This window comes from Pimephales promelas, chromosome 4 (genome assembly GCF_988280905.1).
Source record: "Pimephales promelas chromosome 4, fPimPro1.hap1.1, whole genome shotgun sequence".
Taxonomy (NCBI): Eukaryota; Metazoa; Chordata; class Actinopteri; order Cypriniformes; family Leuciscidae; genus Pimephales; species Pimephales promelas.
This window is the reverse complement of record NC_142772.1, coordinates 33787081-33812084: the sequence shown is the minus strand read 5'-3', so window position 1 is coordinate 33812084 and position 25004 is coordinate 33787081. Positions and strand designations below refer to the sequence as shown.

General features: G+C 36.3%; 2 protein-coding genes across 2 annotated transcripts; one reads left to right on the top strand and one right to left on the bottom strand.

The window, feature by feature from the left end:
• Positions 1-4676: 4676 nt before the first annotated feature.
• bco2a (beta-carotene oxygenase 2a) lies at positions 4677-17404 on the bottom strand. Its single transcript, XM_039659287.2, has 13 exons — positions 17272-17404; positions 16462-16515; positions 15636-15816; positions 15142-15353; positions 10337-10452; positions 10155-10257; positions 9950-10078; positions 9109-9269; positions 8786-8953; positions 8334-8471; positions 7523-7705; positions 7263-7373; positions 4677-7095 (listed from the first exon to the last, which is right to left on the bottom strand). The coding sequence occupies exons 1-13, from the start codon at positions 17312-17314 to the stop codon at positions 6979-6981; spliced, it is 1716 nt and encodes a 571-aa protein (XP_039515221.2). The 5' UTR covers positions 17315-17404; the 3' UTR covers positions 4677-6978.
• Positions 17405-22171: 4767 nt separating this feature from the next.
• On the top strand, positions 22172-22772 carry timm8b (translocase of inner mitochondrial membrane 8 homolog B (yeast)). The gene is made up of 2 exons (XM_039658390.2): positions 22172-22407; positions 22502-22772. Exons 1-2 carry the CDS (start codon positions 22288-22290, stop codon positions 22667-22669), a joined length of 288 nt encoding a protein of 95 aa, XP_039514324.1. The 5' UTR covers positions 22172-22287; the 3' UTR covers positions 22670-22772.
• Positions 22773-25004: the final 2232 nt, after the last annotated feature.

The window sequence follows — 25004 nt, the reverse complement described above, 5'->3', positions numbered from 1 at the left end:
CTTGAAGACCCTAGAGATGTCCCCTACTCGGCTCAATCCAGACGGTTGTCGTGCTGGTCCACTAGGGAGACCACACTATAGTTGCAGCCGTCGTGTGTGCTGACGCGCCAAGTAAACTGCAGCCATTAACGCCGGACAGAAGGGGAGTCACACCACCATATGAAGAGTTTACTGTAAAGTTACATCTTGGTTTTGCTTATCTTGGCGAAAGCTTAGTACAAATCAGCATGAAGTTTTAGCATCTACTCTCGTGAAATGGAAATCATGTGTTAAGCGTAACATTTGAGCTTAAGCAAGAACCATTGAGGTTCATTCTTGTGTGTTAAGCAGAACGTTTGAACTTCTGCAAGAACCTCTGAGGTTCATTGTCGTGTGTTAAGCAGCACGTTTGAGCTTCTGCAAAAACCAATGAGGTTCATTCTAATGTGTTAAGCAAGTTGCTGATCAAGTTTACATTTGATTAAAAGACTAAATTAAATCTGTTCATATAAAGCAATCAAGTCTTTTCTGAAAATTTGGACTAAACTGCTCAATTCATATGGATTAGTTTTATGATCTCTTTATTAACTTTTTGAAGCGTTTCAAAGTTTCAGTTGTGTAGCTGTCAATGGAGGGACATAAATCAAAAAAGATCTCTTTATTTGTGTTCTAAAGTTGAACAAAATTTTCACGGGTTTTGAATGATATGAGGGTGAGTAATGACAGATTTTTCTATTTTTCCTGAACTAACCTTTTAACAGAAGACATACGTTTTTTAAGAGTTAAGTTTTTTCAAACTTAACAGTTTAATTTTTGTGAGGAGATCCATACAATTTCTGTTGAAGGGACTTGCATAATCATCAGTTTAACATTAGAAACATGTGAAATTACTATCATACATGACCATTATCCACCTGAAGTGAAAGTTTCCATGAAAATCTAAAAGATTTAAGTCAAGTTAAGTCGTTTTTATTTCTATATAGTACTTATACAATACAAGGACAAAAACTCATTTTGAGCTAGAAAAATCAATGTTTCATTACTGCATTATATTTTGATTTGTGATCAGGTTAATAGATGTTAAATTAAAGAGTTGGTATCACCTACTGTAACTAGTTGATTCTCTTCTTTAATTGGATAACATCATCTTGAAACATAAATGTTAATTTAAAAATTATGTTTTTGTTGTACCACAATTGACTTTTAGAGGGACTAATACATGCACACAGAATTTTATTTATTTTTTTGTTAGCTTTGTGTTTGTTAGATTCAAAAATACATATTTTATATTTGGTAACCTTTTGAAGTTTTAAAAGTAAAAGGAAAAGTTGGTCTATGATCATTTGTTTCGTATTTCGTCTGACATTTTTATAGTTTAAATAAGGCAATTGATACATTTTTAATTTACCAATACGTTTTTTTTTTTGCACTGTTGTATATCTGATTTAAGTTCATGATTATACATTTTGTGTTCCAGGCAGTGTGCAGTTTTAGGTGTGTGTGTGTGTGAGAGAGAGAGAGAGAGAGTTTGGCGGGATGTTTGCTCCACAGCGACTGCCTGCAGAACCTCTCCCAGGGTCAGCGAGTGCATGCTGTTACCCAGAATCCCTCAGCATAGTCCTTCAGTGAAACGAAAAACATGCTGCTCCTTTAAGAGCATGAAACAGGAGCCGGCTGTGTGCCCCTACCAGAGACATACAGTCAGCCAAGAGAGAGGGAGAGGTGGGGGGTGGGGTGGGGTAAGAGTTGAGGAGAGGAGTGGGCAGGATGCAGACAGAGTGAAACGAAGGTAATGTAAAAAAAGAGGAGAAAGAGTGTGTGAGAGATGAGTGATAAGAAGAATTCAAAGATGAGGGGCAAGAAATAAGAGGATGACCGAGAAAGAGCGGGAATCAGAGAGGAACCAACAGAGGTTAAAATACAGAGCCGAATGGCAGAAAAGAGAGAAATTCTCCTCCGTAAAGCAGTGCAGTTGCCATTATTCGTATTGTAGTAGTTTGTCGTGCTGAAAGGAAACAGTCACTGTTGTTGCTAGGAGAAAAAAAGGTGCTGTCCTCTCTTATAGGGCATTTCAGAATGTTTGTAAACAATAGGCACCGCGATACTTCCGGGTGGCAGAACGCGAGCGGCTTCCATTGACTAACTGAAGAGATCCAGCCGGCAACTGAACAGTTACACAGTTAAAATCATTGTTGTTGATCAAAGTTGAATCTATGGCGAAAATATGTTGTGTTTGGGGTTGCGCCACCAGATATACAGCAAAAGGTGTAGGTTTTTTATCGATTTCCTTCAGAAAAAAGTAAATCTATCCAGCAGAACCTGTGGGTGAGGAGGTTAAAGCGAGTGGACGTCGTCAAAAGTGCATGTCGTCTTCTAATTATGAGCCTGAGCCCGATTTAAATCCAACCATTTTAATACGTGGGTCGTTATATAACTGACGTTCTCAACTAACTTAGTTATTTCTATTACTTTCCATGTTACTTTCTTTTGAGCGGTGAGTAAATGCTTCTTCATCGTAAATGCTTCTGATTGGCCAATGCGTTCAATAAATCAACACATATCTGTGATTGGCTACATCGCTCATCGCTGCAGTCACGTTATAAAATTAAACTCTGCCATGTAACTGTTAAGTCATTTCTATTTTGTTTTAGTTCTTGTTGCTTTTCTGCAACAGATGAATACAAATGTATTAGTTTTTATTTGTTTTATTCATAGATATTTCTAGTTTGCGGGAGTCCCGCGAATCGTTTTATTCTCCTGCAATCCGCACACACAGAGTGCATTACCGCCCGCACTCGGCCATCAGATCTAGTCCCGCGCCGCGGTCTAGTGCGTTGGGAGTGCACGTCACTAGATCAAAAAAAATCTAAGCTTTAATGATCATGTTAACTATGTCTGAATTTCCACCACGTCTGTTCTTGAATCAACTGTTGAAATGTAGATTAGGCTTCTGCCGGCGGTGTGTCTCCCTCCATGCAATTTACTAGTGTTGCCATAGGGACGCTTCGGCTTTTGCCACCCGGAAGAACGTCTTTTATTGTTGTGACGTCATGGTGAATTGTCGTATTGGCTACGAGTAGCTCCATTATCCAATCATAGAGCTCTGGAATCAGAGAGAGAGAGAGAAAGGGAGAGAGAGAAAGGGAGAGAGAGAAAGGGGCACACTATAAGACCTGATTAATATGTTAGCCATGTTTTATGGGTTAAAATAAGTCTGGGAGTAAAATGTATTGATTAAACAATGGTAACATTGGAGTCTATGTTGCCGTCTTATTGCATGAGACTTTTTTCAAAGAAGTCTTTTTGTATTGCCATTTCTAAGTGTTGATGCTGCAATATTCAGTTTCTGGTTATATATATATATATATTTTGACATGCTTGCTTGACTTTGGTGTGTTTCAAGCACGTTTCTTTACAGAACTAAAATACAATAAGTCCTACAATAAGTCACAAATATAGGTTTAAATGTTTATTTTCTGGAATGTCTAGTTGTTATGGTAACCATATGTACAAGCAGTGGTGTGTTGTTAACATGTCTAGCAAGGACATATGTTATGCATTGTATACTTCATAGATGTTTTTGTGGAAAAACAATTTGTTACATCTATTTTCACTACTGGTGGCTATTACCTCAGGTTTGGTGTGGCATTAGACCATGTTATTGCGCTTTCAAAGACATTTGTCAACAAAATGGAAAAAAACAGGTACACTCTTTCCAAGAAATTAAGTCACAAACACACTATGTGCTTCAGCTCAAAATGTAAGACATAGAAATGGACAGAGACATTGTTCTGTAATCTTTAGTCTTCAACCTTTTTTTGGCCAAAGAGCCCTTGGTGGATATGAGAGATGAAGCAGACCCCTGCTAGGCTTATGAAAACACATATAGTAGGCTACAATAATTACTTCACACGTATTGTGAATCATCATCATAATAATAACTGTTTCTTGAGCATATTAGAATTATTTCTGAAGGGTCATGTGACACTGAAGACTGGCGAAATGATGTTGAAAATTCAGCTTTGCCATTACAGAAATAAATTAAAATAGAAAACAGTTATTTTACCGTCTTCAGTTTATGGACTGCAGCTTCATTCTGGATCACTAAAGCAACACTAGACCTGTAGAGTGATCTGGAACTTCACATCTGGTGTTTTGGTCTGTGACATCTAGTCAGATGGAGGTCATTTTAGCATGAATTCACATGCTCTGTAATGATACACATGTAAATTCATTCCTTTTATTTCAGCAACATTCTGTGAGCCATCAAAGCTGCACATAAAGACATTTCAGTACTTGTGCCTGCAGTGATTACTTTTTGAAAATCAAACACAGTGTTGTATGATCAAAGTTATTTGCATCAGGAAAGTTTAGCTGGAATTCTTTACTTTCTTTCTCAGTCCTTTGTTCCCTTCTTCGTAGATATTTGTTTCCGCTCAATGTGTCGGTAGTTGTTTGAAGTGGAGGTTCAGCAGCGGAAGCTTTGAGTGCAGGTGTCTGAGTGGGATTTGCAGGGCAGAAAGGCGAGCGCACACACATATATACACAGCTGTCTTTGTTGTGACCACTACCTGGTACCCACCGCTGCTTTCGATCATTCATTTATTTACTCACTCGCTCATTTCTCCAATATGAATTAATTTTTCTTACACTCTTAAAAATAAAAGGAAGGTTTCCCAAAGAGCCTTTCAGAGAACAATTCTTAAAAGAACCATTTTATTTTCTTATCCGAAGGATCTTTTCCAATTTAAAGTGTACCTTTTGTGAGGTGGAAATGTTCCAGGTACATTAAAGGTACTTTATGGATCTATCAATGCCAATAAAGAACCACCACACCAACATTGGAGGCATTGGTCTATGGAACAAAAGTTGAAGTGTGGATGTGTAGCATCGGTGTCTCTGCTTGATACCAATTAGAACAGTGTTTAAACCCAAAAAGAGAGGGATGGGACACAGGGACAAACAACCCATGCTGTGTCTCTCACACAAACACACATACAGATACAGGGACAATAACAGCACTGTGTACGGGGAAAGAAGATCCGGCAGGTCGAGATACCACAGGAGAGCAGTGCCTCTGTCTGTCTGCATCTGCTCCGCTCTGCCTGCTGTTTGATGTGCAGGGATTAGGGGAAATCTGAGAAGCTCCCAATTTAGCCGAGCCACGGAGATATTCACATGCAAAAGCACATACACTCACACGTTGCACACATGTCTCCGTATGAACTGAATGAATGCACTATTGGTTAATGAAAGCATTTCAGATTTTGTTGCAGAATGAATGTATAGGTTGTTTTTACATCAGGTTTATGACTTAACTCGGGCATACCTGCTATGAGTGTTTGCTGCTTCCTAGTGGACAAGAAAAGTATAGACATCATTCTCTCTGTTGAATGCACATGTCGTCAAGATTACCTTAACAAACGTGTATTAGAATGTGAAATGATGTGGAAAAACCTGGACACTTTCATTTTGCTTGCTTTGTAAATTTTATAAAAGTGGACTATAACTAAGCCATGCAGCAGATAAAGTATTGTGAAAATATTATTACAATAATTGTGATCAAGTTACAAATTAGAAATGTGTAAAAAAAAAAAAAAAAACATAATATAATACAGTATGTTATATATGGTATTTACTTAATGAAACAAATTTAAAACATAAAAAGTAAAAGGCATAATAAAAGAAAAAACAGTCTTTAAAAATGAGGGTAAAAGAAAGGTATGAAGTTGCATACAATAACAAATGCTGTATGGTGATACTGTAATCTGTTGTCATTTAAACAAATAATTAATGCATTTATTGGAACTTATGGGCTTTTTATGTCTTGGGAATTACATTCAATGCAATGTACTTGTTTTCTTGATGGAAATATAAAAATTCTAACAGCAAATATTAACCATAGCAGCCCAGGTGTTTTGCTCACATTTGCTTTTAGAGTAGAAAGAAACAGCCTTGTATGAAACACACAGTTCATAACTTTGAGCAAATATAATTAGTTGCAAACATCAAAGTGTCATATTGTGGTATCATACAGTCCACTATTTGAAAAATAAAAACACAAGAAAAGAAAAGTTGAGAAAGACTGAAATTGTATTGAGAAAACAAATGTGTATCAAAACCATTTTATCATGCTGAAATTATTAGGGTCAAGTATTTCTCTCTTGTGGTTCACAATTATCTTTATTAACCTCCTCAGACCTAGTATCCACATGCGTGGACATCGCATTTTTGGTTGTGTGTCTGAAAATCACAAAACCTCCAGGAAAAGACGGGCTAATTTTTCCTAAAGAGCATGCCTGTCATGTTGCACCTCTCCTGGGCATGAATAAAGCCCATGGCTTCAGGCTTCACCGGTTAAGTGTCATATAAAAAGAACATTAGTTTGGAGAAGCTATTTGGATATTATATATTATTATGGATATTATATTTTATTATTATATTTATTTAGTTTTTCCATATCATGTTCAGAAGATATACATGAAAGAATAACAACAAAAAATGCTCAGGCACAGTGCTAAGGCTGTAAATAAAATATGCACTTTTTGCACTTTGTTACACAGTGGTGTCTTGGTTTTTTTTTTCTGTGAATACAGACCCAGTGTCCCAGTTCACCAGCCCACAGTGATGCTGGTGACGCAAGACGCTGTTGGCGCGTTATCTGGTGTGCCCGAGCTTGCAATTTTTTGCCCAGCCATACTGTATTTATTTGAACCCAAATACACGGATGCACCAGATACACGTCAGCAGCGCCTTTACCTTTAATAAATGCTGTAGAAGTGCAGTTCCTGTTAACTAATTTTAACTAATGAAACCTCATTGTAACAATGTTACCTAACTGTTACTATAAAATGTGTTGTGGAGGATGTCTTTGGACTCATTTCATAGAAATATAATTCTGTTAGTCTCTTGCTTTCAATAGCAGCTGAGTGGTGTATTAGGCATTTTGAAGAGCTACTTGTCATTAGATGTTATTTTGTTGGAGGGATACCAAGAGCTTCATGCACTGGAATTGAAGACTCCATGGAATCCATAAGGAATGTTGACAGGCACTTCAGCTCTTCCCAGTTCTTCAAATGTTTTGGCATCTAGGACTAAGAGAAATGTACTCTTATCCTGCCAAGAGAACAGAGGGTTTAGACTCAGTTTAGAACAAATGTAATTTTATTTCTCAACTGTCTTTTCATAACACATTTCAATTTCTGAACAGGTGATGTATAGAGCTTATGTTTGTTTGTTTGTTTGTTTGTTTGTTTTTTGTTGTTTTTACACATTCAGGGTACCTTAGCTGGTGTGATGATCACTGACAGGATGACTCCATCGTCCTCTTCCTCAGCATTGGGTGAAGGAATGAAGACAGGCTCTGATGGGTAGAGATCAGGTTGGCACCATACCTGTAAATAAATTCATTAAACAAACACACAAACACTCTTAACATTGTGAGCCAAATTGACAAGAAAAGTTTTACTACTGTCATTACGTTTGTTTGGACTTTTTGGTCATTGTAGGTATCAGTCATAGTCCCAGTTTAATTTGATCTCACCTTGAACTTTTTGCTCTCTAGATCCATCTTAATTAAGGAGTCACCCACTAGGTGGCGAAAGCCACAACCATAGTAGTATCTATAAGGTTTGGTGTTATATTTGGCATAGTTTATATGAGGAAACTCCAAGCCACCATAGTCTTTCAGGTCTTCACCATGGAGATCCTCAAACGTGCAAAACACCTGTGAGGGAGACATTATGTAGTCCTAAAAGAGCTGAAGACTCGCAAATGCACATTTTGTGACGTAGATCAATTACTGTTATCTTGAGCACATAAAAATATGAAGGTCTCTACTTAATACTGTAGTTACACTACTGTTCAAAAGTCTCTTATGCGACAAGGGCTGCATTTATTTGATCAAAAATACAGTAAAACAGCAATATTGTGAATTATTTAAAATGGATTTTTTAAATATATTTTAAAATGTAAAAATGCTGATTTAGCAGCCATTACTCCAGTCCTTAGTCACATCATCATCATGCTAATTTGTTAAAAAAAATAAATCTTATTATGAAATTTCTTAAATATGAAACATTTCTTAAAATTGCTGTGCTGCTTAATATTTTTGGTGGAAACCATGATACATTCTTTGAGGAATAGAAAATTCTAAATATTATAAATGTATTCACTGTAAGTGTCCTTGCTAAATAAAAATGCTGACCCCAGACTTTTGAATTGTGCTCTGTGTGCCAGTAGAAAGGCTGGCAAATATAAGCAAACAATACAATAATAGACTAAATTCCATTAAGGACTGTGAAGAAAAAAACAAGCACATAATAATGCTATTGTAACCAGCACAAAGACAACACCTGGTTTTTAGTTCGGAGGACAGCCGTGGCGGTGCTGTCAGGCCGTGTGTTGAGATTCTGTTCCAGTGGTGTTTCACTGGTGATGTTGAGAGGAAGCACAAAACGACGAGGAAGCGGCCGGGACATGGTGTTATACACCTGACAGAAAAATAGAGAGTGCCAGGACAAATAAAACTGTCATTTAAGTAATAATAATAATAAAGAATAAATAAATTGCATATTACTACTGCTAATAATCCTATGAATAATAGCAGTAGTAATGTTAACAATGTTTTTGTAATAATAATAATAATAATAATAATACACCTGCTGGCCTAAGGTGTTAACATTTGATAGAGAGAGAGAAAGAGCGACAGGACTGACAGAAAGTAATTTATGCTATAATAACAATAATTATTAGTAGTATTAGTATTAAGATAGACAGAGAAAGAGAGTTTAAGGAAGATTATAACCTCATCCAGTGCCTCTCCTGATTGACGCAGGTTTTGGATGAGGTAGTTGTTTATGGCCTGGCCATCGTCAGAGCAGCATATGTCTAGCATGAGGAATCCATCCTGCTCAAAAGCATTGATCTGATGGAAGGTGGACAACGCCTTGGTGTAATACCTCACTGGCATCTCCTGCAAAGAAATCTTTTATTATTTTTTTTCCTTAAATATAATCTGATAATGTATTTATGTTCTCTATCAGATTTCAATGAACCGAATGAAGCACAACAAATATAGAATAACCTCATATTGCCTCTGTGAGACTATTGTCATCATTATTGTCTCACCTTTCCAGTTTGTTTGTCAATCAGGTGGAAAATGGTTTCCTGGTTGGGGTCCCAGTAAACACCCTCATTTAGGGATTTCCCTCTTAGTTTACCAGTCACTATCTTGAACAGATCCATCTTAATGGGCTGCTCGATGAACACTACATAGTTCTCTGACATGCCTGAAAAGGTTCAGGAAAATAAAATGTATTTTTCAGTACTGCATATTCATATGATAGCTCATTCATACTATATTATTACACCATTCAGAGTGGCTAGCAACAAATTTACTCATAACTTTAAAGGTACACTATGTAGGAATTCCGTTTTTGTCAAACAGCGACCCCTAGAGTCGTTGTGGAGTGCTTTTACTGTCGTAAATAACGAGTTGAAATAAGGTGTGGCCCATTTAAGAGCTGTGCGCACTGGGTTCATTCTGTTTGATGCTCATTCTTATCCTATTTTAAGTGAAAGCCTGACCGAGTGAGACTCTTGTCCGGTTTTCTCACAAGGTCAGTTTCTCGTTTTCTTTTCCTTGACTCTTCCGAGCCTGTGGTCACGTGACAATCATAAAGCGATACGTTCTCCAAGCATTCTCCAGGTCATATGATCTGGCCAAAGTTCAAGTTTCAAGTGGGCAGCCCCAATCAGAGCATTGATAGTGTCAAGTGCTGTCTATTGGCCTGAGGAATCATTTAAAATAACTCGTATGCGTCAGCTCTTTTGGCCAAAAGTTACACGGTGTACCTTTAAGAACATAAAGTGGATGACATGCAATAAAATGACACATGATAGTGATTGATGAATGACAGTCTAGGAGATCTGAAGATAATAAACATGACAGATTTTCTTCTTCACTCACCAAAGCTGTGATAATAAGAGGGTTTGGATTTGTCATGAGGGGCGATAGAGCATAATATCTTGGCTCCCTCTAGAGTGTCCGTTGAACCGTCTCTTTCTGGGGGCACCCTGATGATGTTGTATAAAGCCCCTATAAAACACATGACAGCACAACATCACGCCTCCTAAAGATCGGTCAGTATAAAAGGAGAAGACCGGAACCTAACCTTTGTTTCCATATGAGTTGCCCATGTTGTAAGCCGTGCCATCTGGATCAATGTGTGGATGAGCAGTAGCACCGTTCACAGCTATGAACTTGCTCCAGTCCACCTACAAATAATCATCCTTCCTAAATTAGACATGACTGGTTGTTGGTCTAGGTTGGTGACTAAATACTGGTTATTCATACCTTCTGTTTGGACTGTAGAGTATCTGGATCCACTCTGTGTATGTAGTTTGTCTCTGTGCTGACGTAATAGTCACCCTTGTATTTAACAAAGTTGACGCTGGCATTGTCTGTTGGCTCTGGAATTAGAGAGAGAAAAATAAGTGTAAAAAAAATACCTTTTATTTATTTTTGGACTTGGTGGCCATTTAAAACCTTAACATTTTTTAACACGGCTCAAGAGCAGAGGGGATCGAGCCTTTTCAGCTGTTGCACCGAGACTGTGGAATGAACTGCCCCTCCATGTCAGACTGGCCCCTAGCCTTACGGTTTTGAAATCACCTTTAAAAACACATTTCTTTTCCTTGGCTTTTGAGAGCATCATGAGAGCATGATGTTTGCTGCATGTTGAAATTGTCTGGTGTTGTATCGTTTCTAATTGTTTGTATTTATTGTATTTTATCTATTTGCCTTTTGGAAATGTACAGCACTTTGGTCAACCTTGTTGTTTTTAAATGTGCTAAAGAAATAAAGCTTGATTGATTGATTGATTAAAGGGTCACTTCACCCATTTGCATTAAGCTTTGTATCTTTAGAAACCCAGTCATATTTTTGAATGGTCATGGTTTATTCGCTTATTTTGCCCTGAGATGGGAGAAATAAGGATTTAAGTGTTTTATTTCCTGTTTATCGTGAAGTAAAAATCGTCATTTTGCGTCACGATAAGCAGGAAGTCACATTTCATTGAAATGTCAACAGACTACAATGATTAGCTCATTATTATTCAAGGGTGTGGCACCCATTCACCCACAGGCCTATTACAGATCAGTGGGTGGGACTTCACTTGCAGAAACTGAAATCAATATCCGCCATCTTGTTTGGAAGCTAAGCTAACAAGCCCTGTGGAGATATGAAGTTATGATAATGATGGAAGAAACTAAACATGATATGGAAGAAGGGGGTTTTGAAAGTCTGCTGCTCGAATCCGATGTTCGTGGCTATCTTTACGAGCTGCAGTATAGTATAGAGCAGCTGAGGCTGATGAAGGAGCAGGAGACGCCTGGCTGTCGGTCGAGACGCCCGGACTGGGTCGAGCTCGGCGGCCTGCTGTTGCCTGTACTCTCGCTGCGTGTCACGGCCTGCGGACACAGAGTCCGTCTGCTGCAGAGAATTTCAACGATGGCAATTTCTCCTGGAGGAAAGCTCTGAATCAGACGAGCACACGGACGTTTGTGTTGTGATAGTTTCGCCTTCAGAACATCCAGGTATCATACAGTAATTCACCATACAGAAATAAATACAAACGAGGAGTAATTCACTAACGTTAATGTGTTTACAAATGTAACGTGAACGGGGTTTGATGTTGTGGGAAGAAAGAGGCATGAACCGGCGAACATTTAAACATTTTAATAGTAAAATGAACAAATACAAAACGAAAGTAAGCCAGCGTTACACACAACAGAAACAAACCATAAAATCAGGCCTGTTTCTCTCTCGATCTGCCGTCGTCGCTCCCCGTTTTATGCATTCGCTCCTTCTATTCGTGAGAGACGCACCGGCGCGCGCCTCACAGCTGTCTTTCATTATCACTCACGCCACCGGCAGCGCGCCGTCCTCTTACATCCCTCGCCCTCGATCGTCCTGCTCGCCACAGCCAACTAACTAGACATTTTGTTTGAAATGAATTTCAAACTCTCACTCTGGTAACAGCTAATGTTAGCGTTGTAGACGGAAGAGTGTGTTTGCGTCTCTGTTTGCGCTGTTCCGGTGGGTGGGTTAGTGGGTGTGGCTTGCGGAGCTGTGCAATGTTGGGGAATTCTGGGAACTGTAGTTTTTTAACACAAAGGCGCCCCTTGGTTATTTTCTGTCTTTTCTCAGTCAAGAGGGCACCAAATTAAAAAATTATTTTACATTTCGACTACATATGATCCACTTTCAATAAAGATTAATGTTGCAATGGGTGAAATGCTCCTTTAACCTTTTTGATTAAAGGAGCAATGTGTGACTTTTAGCGACATCTAGTGGTTCGGTTGCGAGTTTGCACCAGGTTTGCACTAAGGGCTCAGCCCACTGCTCACCCCTCCCTTTCGAAGAAGCTACGGTTGCTAAAACGGGACAAACATCTCGTCGGCTGAGACAGCAGAGAATAGCCAGAGTAAGCCAAGAGTGTGTAACATTGTCACTGTTTCTGTACCACAGTCCATTATAAACCACATCATGAATACTGTCTGTTTACAAAGCCATAGTCAGGTGAGGATCAAGGGTTTTAATATATAATTTAATAAAATAATAATCAGCTGATTGTCTCACAAACGTAACCAGCAGCACATTTCTCCCCACATACTGTAGCAAACCCATAATACAGCGAGGGAGCAGCTATATATTTTTTCTAACAGGGTAGTAATAGTTTAGCTGGCTAATATGAGCTGTTAATGTGGCTGAGCTGGGACGCGTCCGCATGAGTCCAAAGGTCGGAAGTGCGCGCGCTGTTACAATCATGTCATCTCCGCATCCCAAAGATACTATTTACTACACACAATAGGCTTTTTTCTCTGATTTTGAAAACTCTTCGTGATCGACTTTAGTGATCTAAAAGTCTCTATCGACGGGTTAGTGATTCCTGTAACGTACTGTTTTACGGTCACATGAATACTAATCATCAGCTGTCTCACGAACGTAACAGCACATCTATCCCCAACATAACAAACCCATAACACAGCGAGGGAGAACGAAGTTACATGAAACAATCCCAACTACATATTTTACACCACTCACAAGGGAAAAGTCACTACTCACGGAGTGTAAGGCTAGCTTCCAGCTTTCCGCTACTTCTCTTTCAAGGTAGTGATGAAACGCGTTCTGTAGCGCTGTTTGTTCGCGTTCGGCTACGGTAGGAATATGACGTCACAACATGGCGACCTTCATAGAAGGGGATTCCCTCGGTTATGGAGCTATTAATGTCTCATTCTAAGGTAATAAAAACATTACGGCTAATTAAGTAAGTTCTTTATACACCACTGAAAACATAGTTATGGATGTCATATTGCATTTCTGTTAATAGATACTCAACTTTGTTACACATTGCACCTTTAAAAGGACCCTAATATTTGAAGGTATTTTTAATCTTATGTAATTTTGACAAAGTAATTTTCTGCTTGTTTTCAGAATTTTATTTTTACAAAACCTGGGATTGTTAATTATAAGCTATTAAAGGTATGTTATATCATCAAAAGGTGTATACATCATCAAAATACCTCAATATATCATATATGTACAGTATATATATTTGATAAGTCAATACATCATCAATGCTGCTTCTTTAGGTCTTACAACGATTCACTATTGTAATAGCTTTTCGATCGTGCGGAACCCATACGCCGTTAGCTTCCGAGTTGTCCCATAAGTGACGTCATAACTTCGGCACCCTATTAGAAGCACTGATGGCTGAGTGTACTGCACAGGCTCAAACTGAACTTGACCTGTCTGACAGTTGTAAGTCTTCTTGTAGCTTTGCCAAGACAAATCTGAATTGAAATCTGAAACAAATCCGTTGTTGAAATATTTTTCCCGTTGCTTTTATGGACTCTCTAGCAATGGGTTTCTCTCTATCCATGGGCTTTGCCGTACAAGCCCTGAAAAGTGAAGCCAAACGTTTGGTTGGATTTTAGTTGTGTAATCCACATATCCAAATGCAAACCTCATGATGGCATTTAGTCACACTTCTACCTTACTGAAAGCTTAATGGATTTTATTTCCATGGTGGGTTTTGTTTATTAATTTTTTAAAGGAGTAGTTCACTTAAAAAAAAAAAAAAAAAACTTTTGCTGAAAATTCACTCACCCCCATGTCATCCAAGATGTCCACGTCTTTCTTTCTTCAGTCGAAAAGAAATTAGGATTGTAATAGACTTCATTGGTAACCAAATGGTTCAAGGTCCAAATGAGAGTTTCAGTGCAGCTTCAAAGGGCTTTAAACGACACCAGACGATGATTAAGGGTCTTATCTAGGACCCTTTGAGTCATGACTCGAAAAAAGATTTGTTCATTTTGATGAACGAGCTTGAACAGGAGAGTCATGTACGCTCATCACAGAACAAAGCAAGGCGGGCGTTTGTGCTTATAAAACGTAACCTTTTTAATTTATTTTTAAAATGACCAATCATTTCACTAGATACGACCCTTGTTCATCGTCGTTTAAAGCCCTTTGAAGCTGCACTGAAACTCTCATTTGGACCTTGAACCGTTTGGTTCCCATTGAAGTCCATTATATGGAGAAAATCCTAGAATGTTTTCATCAAAAACCTTAATTTCTTTTCGACTGAAGAAAGAAAGACGTGGACATCTTGGATGACATGGGGTGAGTAAATTATCAGAAAGTTTTTTTTTTTTTTTTTAAGTGAACTACTCCTTTAAGGCATTGATCTTAAAAAGATGGTTGTGCAATATATTATCATTTTCTTAGTAATAGTGTCCAGAATATTCTGCCAGGTCCATCTCAACACTTAAGTAGTCATGTCACTTTAATTCATCCTAATTGAGTGCTTATGGTGTCTGATTTCAATGTGTTCTCATGATTACAGACATAGAGTTGTTTGTCTAGGACACACTTTAGACACACTTGGATGCTTCCACTGACCACTCCTGTTGTGCTCTTGAGCAAGGCCATCTAAATACATGCCTTACTCTTTCAGAAACAGATAGCTTTAAACCTGTTTAAAGCAGACAACTATTCATTATGTTTGCATTTTCTAAACCGATTGAGATGCGTTTCACCAGCCAGCTCCTTACTATCATTCACACACACATTCAACATTTATACGTATTACGTACTTATCATCTCAAATCTGGACAGGAAGCGCTGAAAAATGTTCTTGCAGGGATCAGGTAGAGCCAAAGTGCCAAACTCTGACACCATGATGCGGTTCCTCTCGCTGTTCTGCTTATACGATTCGCTTGTCAAAAAACGGCTTCTGTATGTCACCTGACCTTCCTCGATCCGAAAGCGATGCATCAAGGCCATGCCATCAAACCAGTGGTTATAGCTGAGGAAAAATGTACACAAGCAAGAGTGAGCCTGAATATTTATTGTGATCAAACAAATCACAAATCGAATTTTAGAATGACAGCCTTAGTCTACCTCCACCACGGCATATCCCAAATTACTGAATTACACCTTTCCAAATGGCATTGGCTGTTTAACTAATTACTAACTGCTATCCAAACAGAGATTAGTTAATGTCTTTTACTATTCCTTCCTTACATTCCAGTGATGTTCTTGTAAGATAAAAATAAATCACCATATTAGCAGTAAAAGTCATACTCACTGCTGATTCCCAAACTCAAACTTTCCTGGACCATTCCGCAGCAGACTCCCACGGATCCAGGTTGGGATGGTTCCCTTAACTGTGGTGGGGATGGGCTCAGGTGTCTCCTCTACCGAACTTACCAAGGGACTGATGCTTGGCAGCCCATGCACTTTTGTGAAGTATGTTTTCTGACCAGCCGCTGTAAAAATGGACATGATTTACAAAATCTGATTATTTGGCCAGTTGACAGAACAGAAACTGTTCATAATGAACAATAGATTGCAAAGGATCTAAAATAATGATAATGGTATAAAATGTAATTTTATAAAGAGTACTGTCACTTTTATAAGGAGTTCCTCAGCAATCTAAACTGCAGGATTAGTTATGTTAAATTAAATAGCTGTAGTAAGTAACAGATTTGCAGACATCAATGCTCCAATGCAACCATCACTATTTGGGTCAGCTAAACGAACAAAGGATTGAAGTCAACAAATGACAGAGCTGAAATGGCAGAGAGTCAGCGATATTACAAAGAGAAGTATTCCTTTAGGAAAACAGTCCCTCTCTATACACTCACATGTACTGGGATACTGATACGCTAATGCACAAATAACGAAGCAAATACATTAAGATAAGTCAATGTTTCAGAAAAGTCAAAGTTAAATTCAGTTATTCATAAGTAAGCTGTGACTGCAACTAAATTTTGAACATATGAATACACAGGCATGTGCACTGCCCTCATTGCTTCAAACACCCACACATGCGAACAATCACAAAGCCTGTGCGTACATCAGAAAGTTAAACTTCAAGATGTGCATCAATGCAGAAGAACTCTCGTTCTTACCAATTGTTTGAGGCTTTCTGTAGGACATCCTGTAGAGAGATGTGAGGCTGCACCCTTGATCAGAAAATAGGATGGAGAAAAGTGTATGACAAATTGTAAAGAGCAATAAAAACTATGTGCACGCTGCACGTGATGGGGGAGGAGACAGGCTTTCTTTATGTAAGTCTGGTCTTTTGCCAGCTGTTACATAACACGATCACGTGACGCAGCAGGGTAGAGCCATGTGTGAGAGAAACAGTGAGAGAGCAGTGTTTATGAGAGGAGTGCACTTAAACAGTTATATTTATCATTAGGAGAAATTCGCTTTGCATTATTCCATGCAAAAGTGCATATGGTACAGGGTTCATATGCATTTGTTCACATTAAAGAGATGAAAATTTGTCGTTAAGCATTATGGAAGCATGTGCAACACATCATAGTTGTTGTGGTTATTGTAAATATTTAATGTCATATTAGAACAATCAATACAAATAATGACATTAGCCACTTGTTACAATAAGCTACTGTGAAAGTTTGGACTGAGTTGAACAAAAAAACCAAATCCCTCAACTGGTCTGGTGGTTCTTGTTTTTTACAGTCAACAGATTTTTTTACTTTTACTTTCAATCACTATTTACATTTAAGCAATGCAAGTGGTAAATGTTTTATACTTATCTATTATCTTTGTGTTTTGTCATATACTGTCTTGTGCTGGGCATTTGTCTGGATCTGAGTTTAATTGGCAACAAAAGCTAAATAGTCACAGCTCTTGGTTACAACAACAAACAAAAATATGTTTAAATGGAGAGATAATCAATAATAAAAACTTACCCTTGCTGGTCCTAAATGCATTTTTAAGCACACTTGTTGGCATGATTAATGCAAAAAGAGAATGGCGTTAAATTTTTATTTACACTCGACAGAGCAGCTATGACCCACTTTACGTACGTAGGCTACACTTTAACCCTAATAAACTCATTCACTTCCTGGTTATATAATTCTTTGGCTCACTGTTTTCTTATACCGCACCTGATTCATTGTTTTGAGACTGTGAAGTATTACTATGCACAACATTCTTATGAAAGTCCATATTTATAATGTTTATAATGACAAAATATTTGCAGTGAATGTCTGTCAAATCAAAGATTATAGGAGGCTTTGTGATATTTTTATATTTCTGACCATATGATCCAGAGGCCAGGTTCTTTTTGCTTTCTTTAGAAATTATTACATGTATTGCATTATAATCAGAATACAAAAATAGGAGGTAAGATTGATCTTAACAGATATTTGACTTTGGAATGGACAAACAAAAAATATTTTTTGTGTTTATTGTAACTCTGTGACTGTTGTCAGGTGACGCTGTCATTGTCATTTAATTTGTTTCATGTAATGGCTCTAGAAGAAGAATGGCTCTTTCCCCGCTCAGTGAATAAGATAAATGTTATGACGTTTTGATAATGGCATTGATTATAACTTACTAAACTAACAAAAATATTTATCTGTGTGGTGAAGGCTGCTTATAGGGATTACAAATACACCATAACCAGTGTTTTATGGGTTATTTGTATAGCGTTCTGGTTAACCGTCTGGTTATCTTCGAGGTCTTTTTGACCCGCAAATGACTTTTGGTGAATTTTTAAACATTTTTTAAAAAACTTCTATGCCTCTTAATACTGTCTAGATCTACCAATAATATATATATACTATATATATATATATATATATATATATATATATATATATATATATATATATTGGAATGATATCTGTTTTTATGTTAGCATGGAAAAAATGCCGACGCTTGTTATCTTTGGGGTCCCTGGAGACCCTGCATAGTGAATATACAAAATTCATCATTAAAATCAGAAACAACGAGGAAACAACGGACATCACATAGACAGAAATAAAGTGACACACTTCCATCAATGCAAAAAAGAAAAAGAAAAAAAATCCACAATGCACACACTCACTCAAAACATTTTACTCAAAATGTAATATAACTGTTAATTTCTGTATTTTTTTGTTCTGTAACAGTTAGTAAAATTGTAGAATTAAAATTGTAGAATTATTTAAAAAACAGATGATTGAAATAAATTATAAAATCTAAAGACTTCAACATTTGGAGTCTTGCTCAGGTTTGACTCTAGCTTGTGTACATAATGTAACATTATTGAAAAACTTTTGTCAGTACAAAAAATCCTAAACTTTGACTAATTTTTTTGTGTCTGTGTTATAATTGTGATTTTATAATTTTTAGTTATGAATCCAACTGGAAAAAACTTGTGAAAAGATAAGTAGTTTGGTTAATCACATAACAAATAGCTTATGGTGGAGGTCTATGGCCATCTAGTGGTTAAAGTGAGTTTTTTATTTTATTTTATTTTTCCAAAAAAAATCCCCATAAATGAAAGTTAAAAATCTGGGTCTTTTATAAAGTAAATTTGACATAAAATGCTGTTTTTGTAAAAAAAAAAAATAATAATAAAAAAAAGCCTATATTAACCACAAATGTTGAGTAAAAACATTAATAAACAGACTAAAATTACATTTGTAAAATATATATATATTATTCTGTTACAAAATTAATTGTTATTGTCTGGGGTCCCTGGAGACCCCAAAGATAATGAGTGTAGACACAAATGAAGATAATCAGAGGGTTAAATGCATCCAACGAACTTTGACTACTAAATTTAATCTCCAAAATAAATAAATATTTATTTTTCAAGTCCACAGCAGTCTGGAATAATTATTTACCTTTTATTTGTATTTCTGTGGAAATATCAAGGTCCTGCTGGGAGGTGTTCCAACACATTCAAATCAATCTTAAAAAACATATAGTTAAACAGAATTTGGTCAAATATCAAAAAATATATCTATTTGAATTTTTATTATCTCATTTGTACTGCTCTGGGAAATCCCTGCGTCCCAGCGCTAAAGAAACAACGAGAGAGTCCAATAATGTAGCATTATAAGTTTAACAAGATTATTATTTTTTTTTTCAGTTAGGTTTATCAACCTCAAACCGTGAATCAACTTAAAAAGCAATTGAGAAAAAAAATCAAAGCAGTAATGAATCTTAGCAGTTTATTCACTGTACAATAATCTGATCATGATTGTACAGATTCATTGTACAATAATCTCTTACAGCATTTTAATATTTTTAAGAAGACTGTATTATCATACTTCAAGTAACAAATACACAAAGTATACATGAGTAAAGTTCTTGGTTTTAATGCATATTGTAAACAGATGTGACCCACACAGACAATATGATTATGATCAAGCATTCCCAATAAAACTGAAAAACACTGACCTCTGCTGGAGACCAACAATAACTGCTGAAAAAATAAAAACTAACTAACAATAGAGATTTGTCCTAAACACACAAAAACACACACACACACACCGCTTATGTTCTCATATACCAAAAAAGAAAAAAAACAATTATCAACAACCATGGTGGCATGGTTTCTGCACAAGTCAAATGTAAGGCTTTTTAAGACCAATACGGACGAAAACACGTATCTCGATCTTTTTAAAGATTTTGTTGCTAACAATAATAATTAGAAGATATTTAGCTGAATGTGTTTTTGTAATAAATGTATAATAAGACTGTAACAAATGTGTAATTACATTTTTACACTACTTTAAAAAAAAGAATTGCTACTTTTAAATAAAAGAAAAATGTAACAAAATAATAATGTAACAAATGTATAATAATAATAATGTAGATAATATACATTGTAGAAAACATATAGCCTAATTACAACTTAATAAATGTATAATAAGTCTGTAACGAATGTGTAATTACATTTTACACTATTTTTTTAAAAGAATGTAACAAAATAATAATGTAACACATGAATAATAATAATAATAATGTAAAAAATTAGTAACACTGTAATAAATGTATAATTACATTGTAATAAATAATAACACTGTAATATATTATTATTGAAAAAATGCTTCCGTTTTCTTGCACTTATAAGACAACTTGCCAGCTCAGGGCGCTGACCGCACCAAAGACTGTCCGATTAGAGACAGTTACTTTCTGGGACTAACCCATTTATTGTCACCACTCAACAGACTGGCTTGTATGGTTTTGGTTTTTTAATAAAATAAACAGTAACATAAACATGAATGTACATAATAATAATAATAATAAAAACTACAACAATTAAACTTATGATCAATAATGTAGCAAGATATTAATAAATAATTAAACATTATTAGAATAAATTGAAAGCAAATGTAAAGTAGGCTGTAATCTTTATGTTAAGACACGTATTCTGACACCTTCTAAGCCTACGAAGCTTGCGTGGTGCCGCTCTGTCGAGGTTATGAGAGCGCATGCGCATAGCAAATTGTTTACAACAAGTCTCCCATTAAATATAGAAAAAATTAAGCGAACTTCGCTTCAAACAATAACATAACATGTAATAACTGCTGATCTAGAGCCTCCATCGTCCTTGTGTAAGGGTGTTGCGAATGGCAGTATGAGTCAACAATTAACAGAGCTTCCTCTAATTTCAGATGGTCCGTCAGTATCTGAAATTTGAACCTTTCTGAAATTGAAATAAGCTTTGAGGTTCCTAGAACAATTAATAGGCAACATTAGTCAAAGTTTAGTGGTAGTCTAATATTAAATAGTCATTGTAATACAATATAATGCAGGATGTTTTCTCTCGTGTGAGAGAAGATCAAAACAATAAAGCCAAGAGAAAACAGTATTTCTAAATTCATTTTCATAGCCGTCCTCTTATGTCAACTTCTTAAATTTAGTCAACAAATTCAATCAGAATGCAAAGACACACTGTATTGCTATAATAACCAAACAAAAAGAAGTCGGTATTAATAAAATCCATTTGAATTGACACAGGCTGTTTAGACATAGCATATATGGATTTACAAAGCAAATTATAATTGCATAATTTATTTTTAAATGTATTTTTTATTGTAGAAATATGAAATGATTGAAAAAAATTTAATGAAATGAGTTTTTAACAATAAAACTAACCTCTAACACCCTCATCTTAATCCTTCAACTGATTCGTTCAAAAAACCTAATTCGTTTAACCTGACTGTATTTATGAATGGGTAGCCTAATGGAATTATAGGCTACTCGTCTGATTCTGTCAGAAATGCAGATATTTTGAGGAACAAAACACGTGTTGCTCGACGGGCGGTTCTGCTGTTAAATATAGGCTATAAAAGTTACTCAGTGACATTATAAACTGTTGTATAAATGACACATTTGCAATTGTGGAGATGTTCGGAAAAAAAGGCACTCGCTAGTGTGATAACACATATTATAGGCAATAATAGTTAATGCATTTCTCCCACTGTCCTCTGAATTTTGTAAAACAACCATCCTTTCCTCTCTTCCTTTGCCACCTTTTCTTCAACCTCTGTTTAATAATGATCTTTTTTCCATCTTACTGCTGTTAACTGCCACATTGATGGATTCTCTTTTTGTGGCCTCCTTTACAGCCTTATCTGCCATTTAATTTCCATTGATTCCAATATGTGCTGGGCACCCACAAAAATAAAACTGCAATGCATCATTTGAATTCTATAATGTTTGTTCTATTTCTATCTAAATGTCTGCTCTGCTGTCTGAGTGACTATTAACTGATTAGTGATGAAGTTCATTCTGAACAAATAATAACTCTCAATGGTCTTATTTCCTCTATCCACTACAATTTCAGCCTGGTCATGACGTCATATTTCTGCGGCGGAAGTAGTTCCCTTTACGTCGTCCATGCCTGACTGTTCTCGAGCGCAGTACAGTAGCTTTGTCCTTCACATGTTCATGTGTATATAATCTGTTCGTAAACTCCTGCCATGGCTGATTTTAATTCTAGCTTTGACATGCCGTCGTCTAGTTTATCTGAAAACGCGGAATCTGCGGAGCTCCAGCGTCTGATTGCGGTGGAGCAGCAGAAGGCTCAGTTTCAAGCCCAGGTAACTTCAGAGACGTTACTAGCCTACTGACATTCAACAACACTAGTATTCGCAAGTCTGGTGGCTTTTACAGTGTTTGACGCCTTTTTCATAGGTTCACAACTTTACAGATGTTTGCTGGGATAAGTGCATGGAAAAACCGAGCTCTAAGTTGGATTCACGAACTGAGACTTGTCTCATTAGCTGCGTGGAGCGTTTCATCGACACGACGCTCTCAATCACCAACCGCTTCACGCAGATGGTGCAGAAGGGCGCGCACTGACTGAAGCACACCGTCCTTAAGGACAATTGCCACATATTCTTTATGTTCCTGGTGTGCGTCCTCCTGGAGACTGTTTTACTAAGTTTTAAGGGTCTGTTGAACCCTTTTTCCAGAAAAAAATGTTCCAAAGCCCTTCCTCATAATGTTTATGATGTAGCGCATTAATGCAGCCTGCAGCGAACGAATACCTTCTGGAAATGTTCAATAGCCTAGTACCCACTTCTGTAAATCTGACTGGTTTGATTTGTGAATAAATAAATGATAATTTTCAAAAGCAATGAGGTTAATGATCTTCTAATTTGCTCAAATAGGCAAAAATATTTATTTTTTCAAAAATTATTTTTTTTTAAGAAGGGCTTTGAAATTGGTGGATCACTGTTGGCACCACATGACATCAGCATCCAACATTAGACATTTATCGGCTGATACTTCCTGATTAGAGATTTAGATCGTGCAGTAACCTAAAGGGATGGTGATGGATGAAACTGACCATTCATATTTTGTATAGAATATTACAGCATTTGTTATGAATGATTTAACTGTGAATGTCATTTGCACTTGTAATTTATTACCAAAATAACATCCCCTACTACTTTATTGGTGTGCGGGTGGGACAACCTGTTATTCACAGTAATGATAAAGAAAACAATCCAATCAATTCCCCATGGACAAAATAGAGTTCCTATTTTGTCCTTATTTTTCTTGTTTTTCTGCCCTAAGTTTTCTTATTTTTTCCTAAGACAAAATTCCTTTCATCTTTTCTTATTCAAGCAGGTGTTTTCTTGGATATAAGTCACAAAATGGAAGAAAAGACTTGTTGACTTGAATTATGAAAGTTATAGTGGTTAAGTTTTCTTTCTTTTTTGCAGTACAAATTAATAATACATTTAGGCTATTGGTTATCAACCATAACATGAAGCATAGTTATCGGCTTATTTTTAAAGTTAGTGTATGCAATGAATGATTTTTTGCAAAACATTTATTTGTTTATATTTTTGATGCTAAGCAAAACTAATGATAATGACAACCTGTTAAACTACTTTTTTTTTCATCTGGCACAAGGTTGGTTCCCATGGAATCTAGAATTGATGATTGATGTCTTAGTATCATAATATACTAAAGTGTGATAGAAAAGTTAAAGATCCTCATTGCAGCATGACTTTGTTGGTCAATACTTTCCTACAGAAATTGTCTCTTGGATTTTCATCAGCACTCAATTAGACAATGACACGAGGTAATATTAAAACTCATAGTTACACACTAACTCTTCCAAATCTTAAATCGGTTTAATCAGATTCTGGTCTACTCTAAAACCCCAAATCTGGTTTTGCCTTCTAATCCAAAACAATACCGTATTGTAAGAGGATTCCATACAGCAGGATTAATCTTAGGGCAGCAGAGGTCTGCTTCTTGGCTTTGAGGCGATGCCCTTCTTTGTTGTTTAGTGTGCTCAGTACAAAGTGGCCTTTGATAGAGCTGTGTGTGTAAATCTTGCAGGCAGGGCTGCTTTCAGCCGTTCTAATTAAATTCAGGAAGCAGATAGGTTAGCTTAGTGCTCTAAATTGATTATCAGAGCATACAGGAAGCCTTCAGGGTCCTCAAACAGAGCCTTTGATGCTTTGAAGGAAACGGACACTGTACCCCACACACTTAGAACAAAAAAACTTAATAATATACAACAGCAAAAAATATATTCTAAAATCCATAAATTATATGGGATCTTATTTATAATTTGGTTTTATAATTTTTATTTTTTAGGTGGTAACAAGGTATGACACTGTAAAAAAAAAAAAAAGTTGGCTTAAATTTTTAAGTACAATCAATTTGGATTAAAATCCAGTCATTTCATTGAATAAGTCATTTCAACTTAAATTACATTACACGGACTATATACAAGAGATATAAGTTTTATATAAGTAAACTTGTATATTATATTGTAAAACTTATATATTATATTGTATAACTTATATAGGCCTATTATATTATAAGTTATGCAAGAGATGAATCTTGTATAACTTATACTTTAAAAAATTGCTTAACTTATTTTAACGAGTTAAAGCAATGTAAAACCGCATTGTCAACTTTTTGATCATTTTTTTTTATTAAAGGTGTCTTTCATTATTTAAAGCATAAACAAACAAATATTAACCACGTAAAAGATCAATATTTGTGTTTAATCATTCATTTGAACATACAAAAGCCAGCACTTCTGTGTGAGTCAGTGTGAGACAGAAGCAAGATGACTTTGTTAGCTTTGATGGCTCAATCTTCAGATGCTCTAGTTATGTTCTGATGAAAGATTCGACTGTGCAGCGGGAACACAGTCTTGTGATGT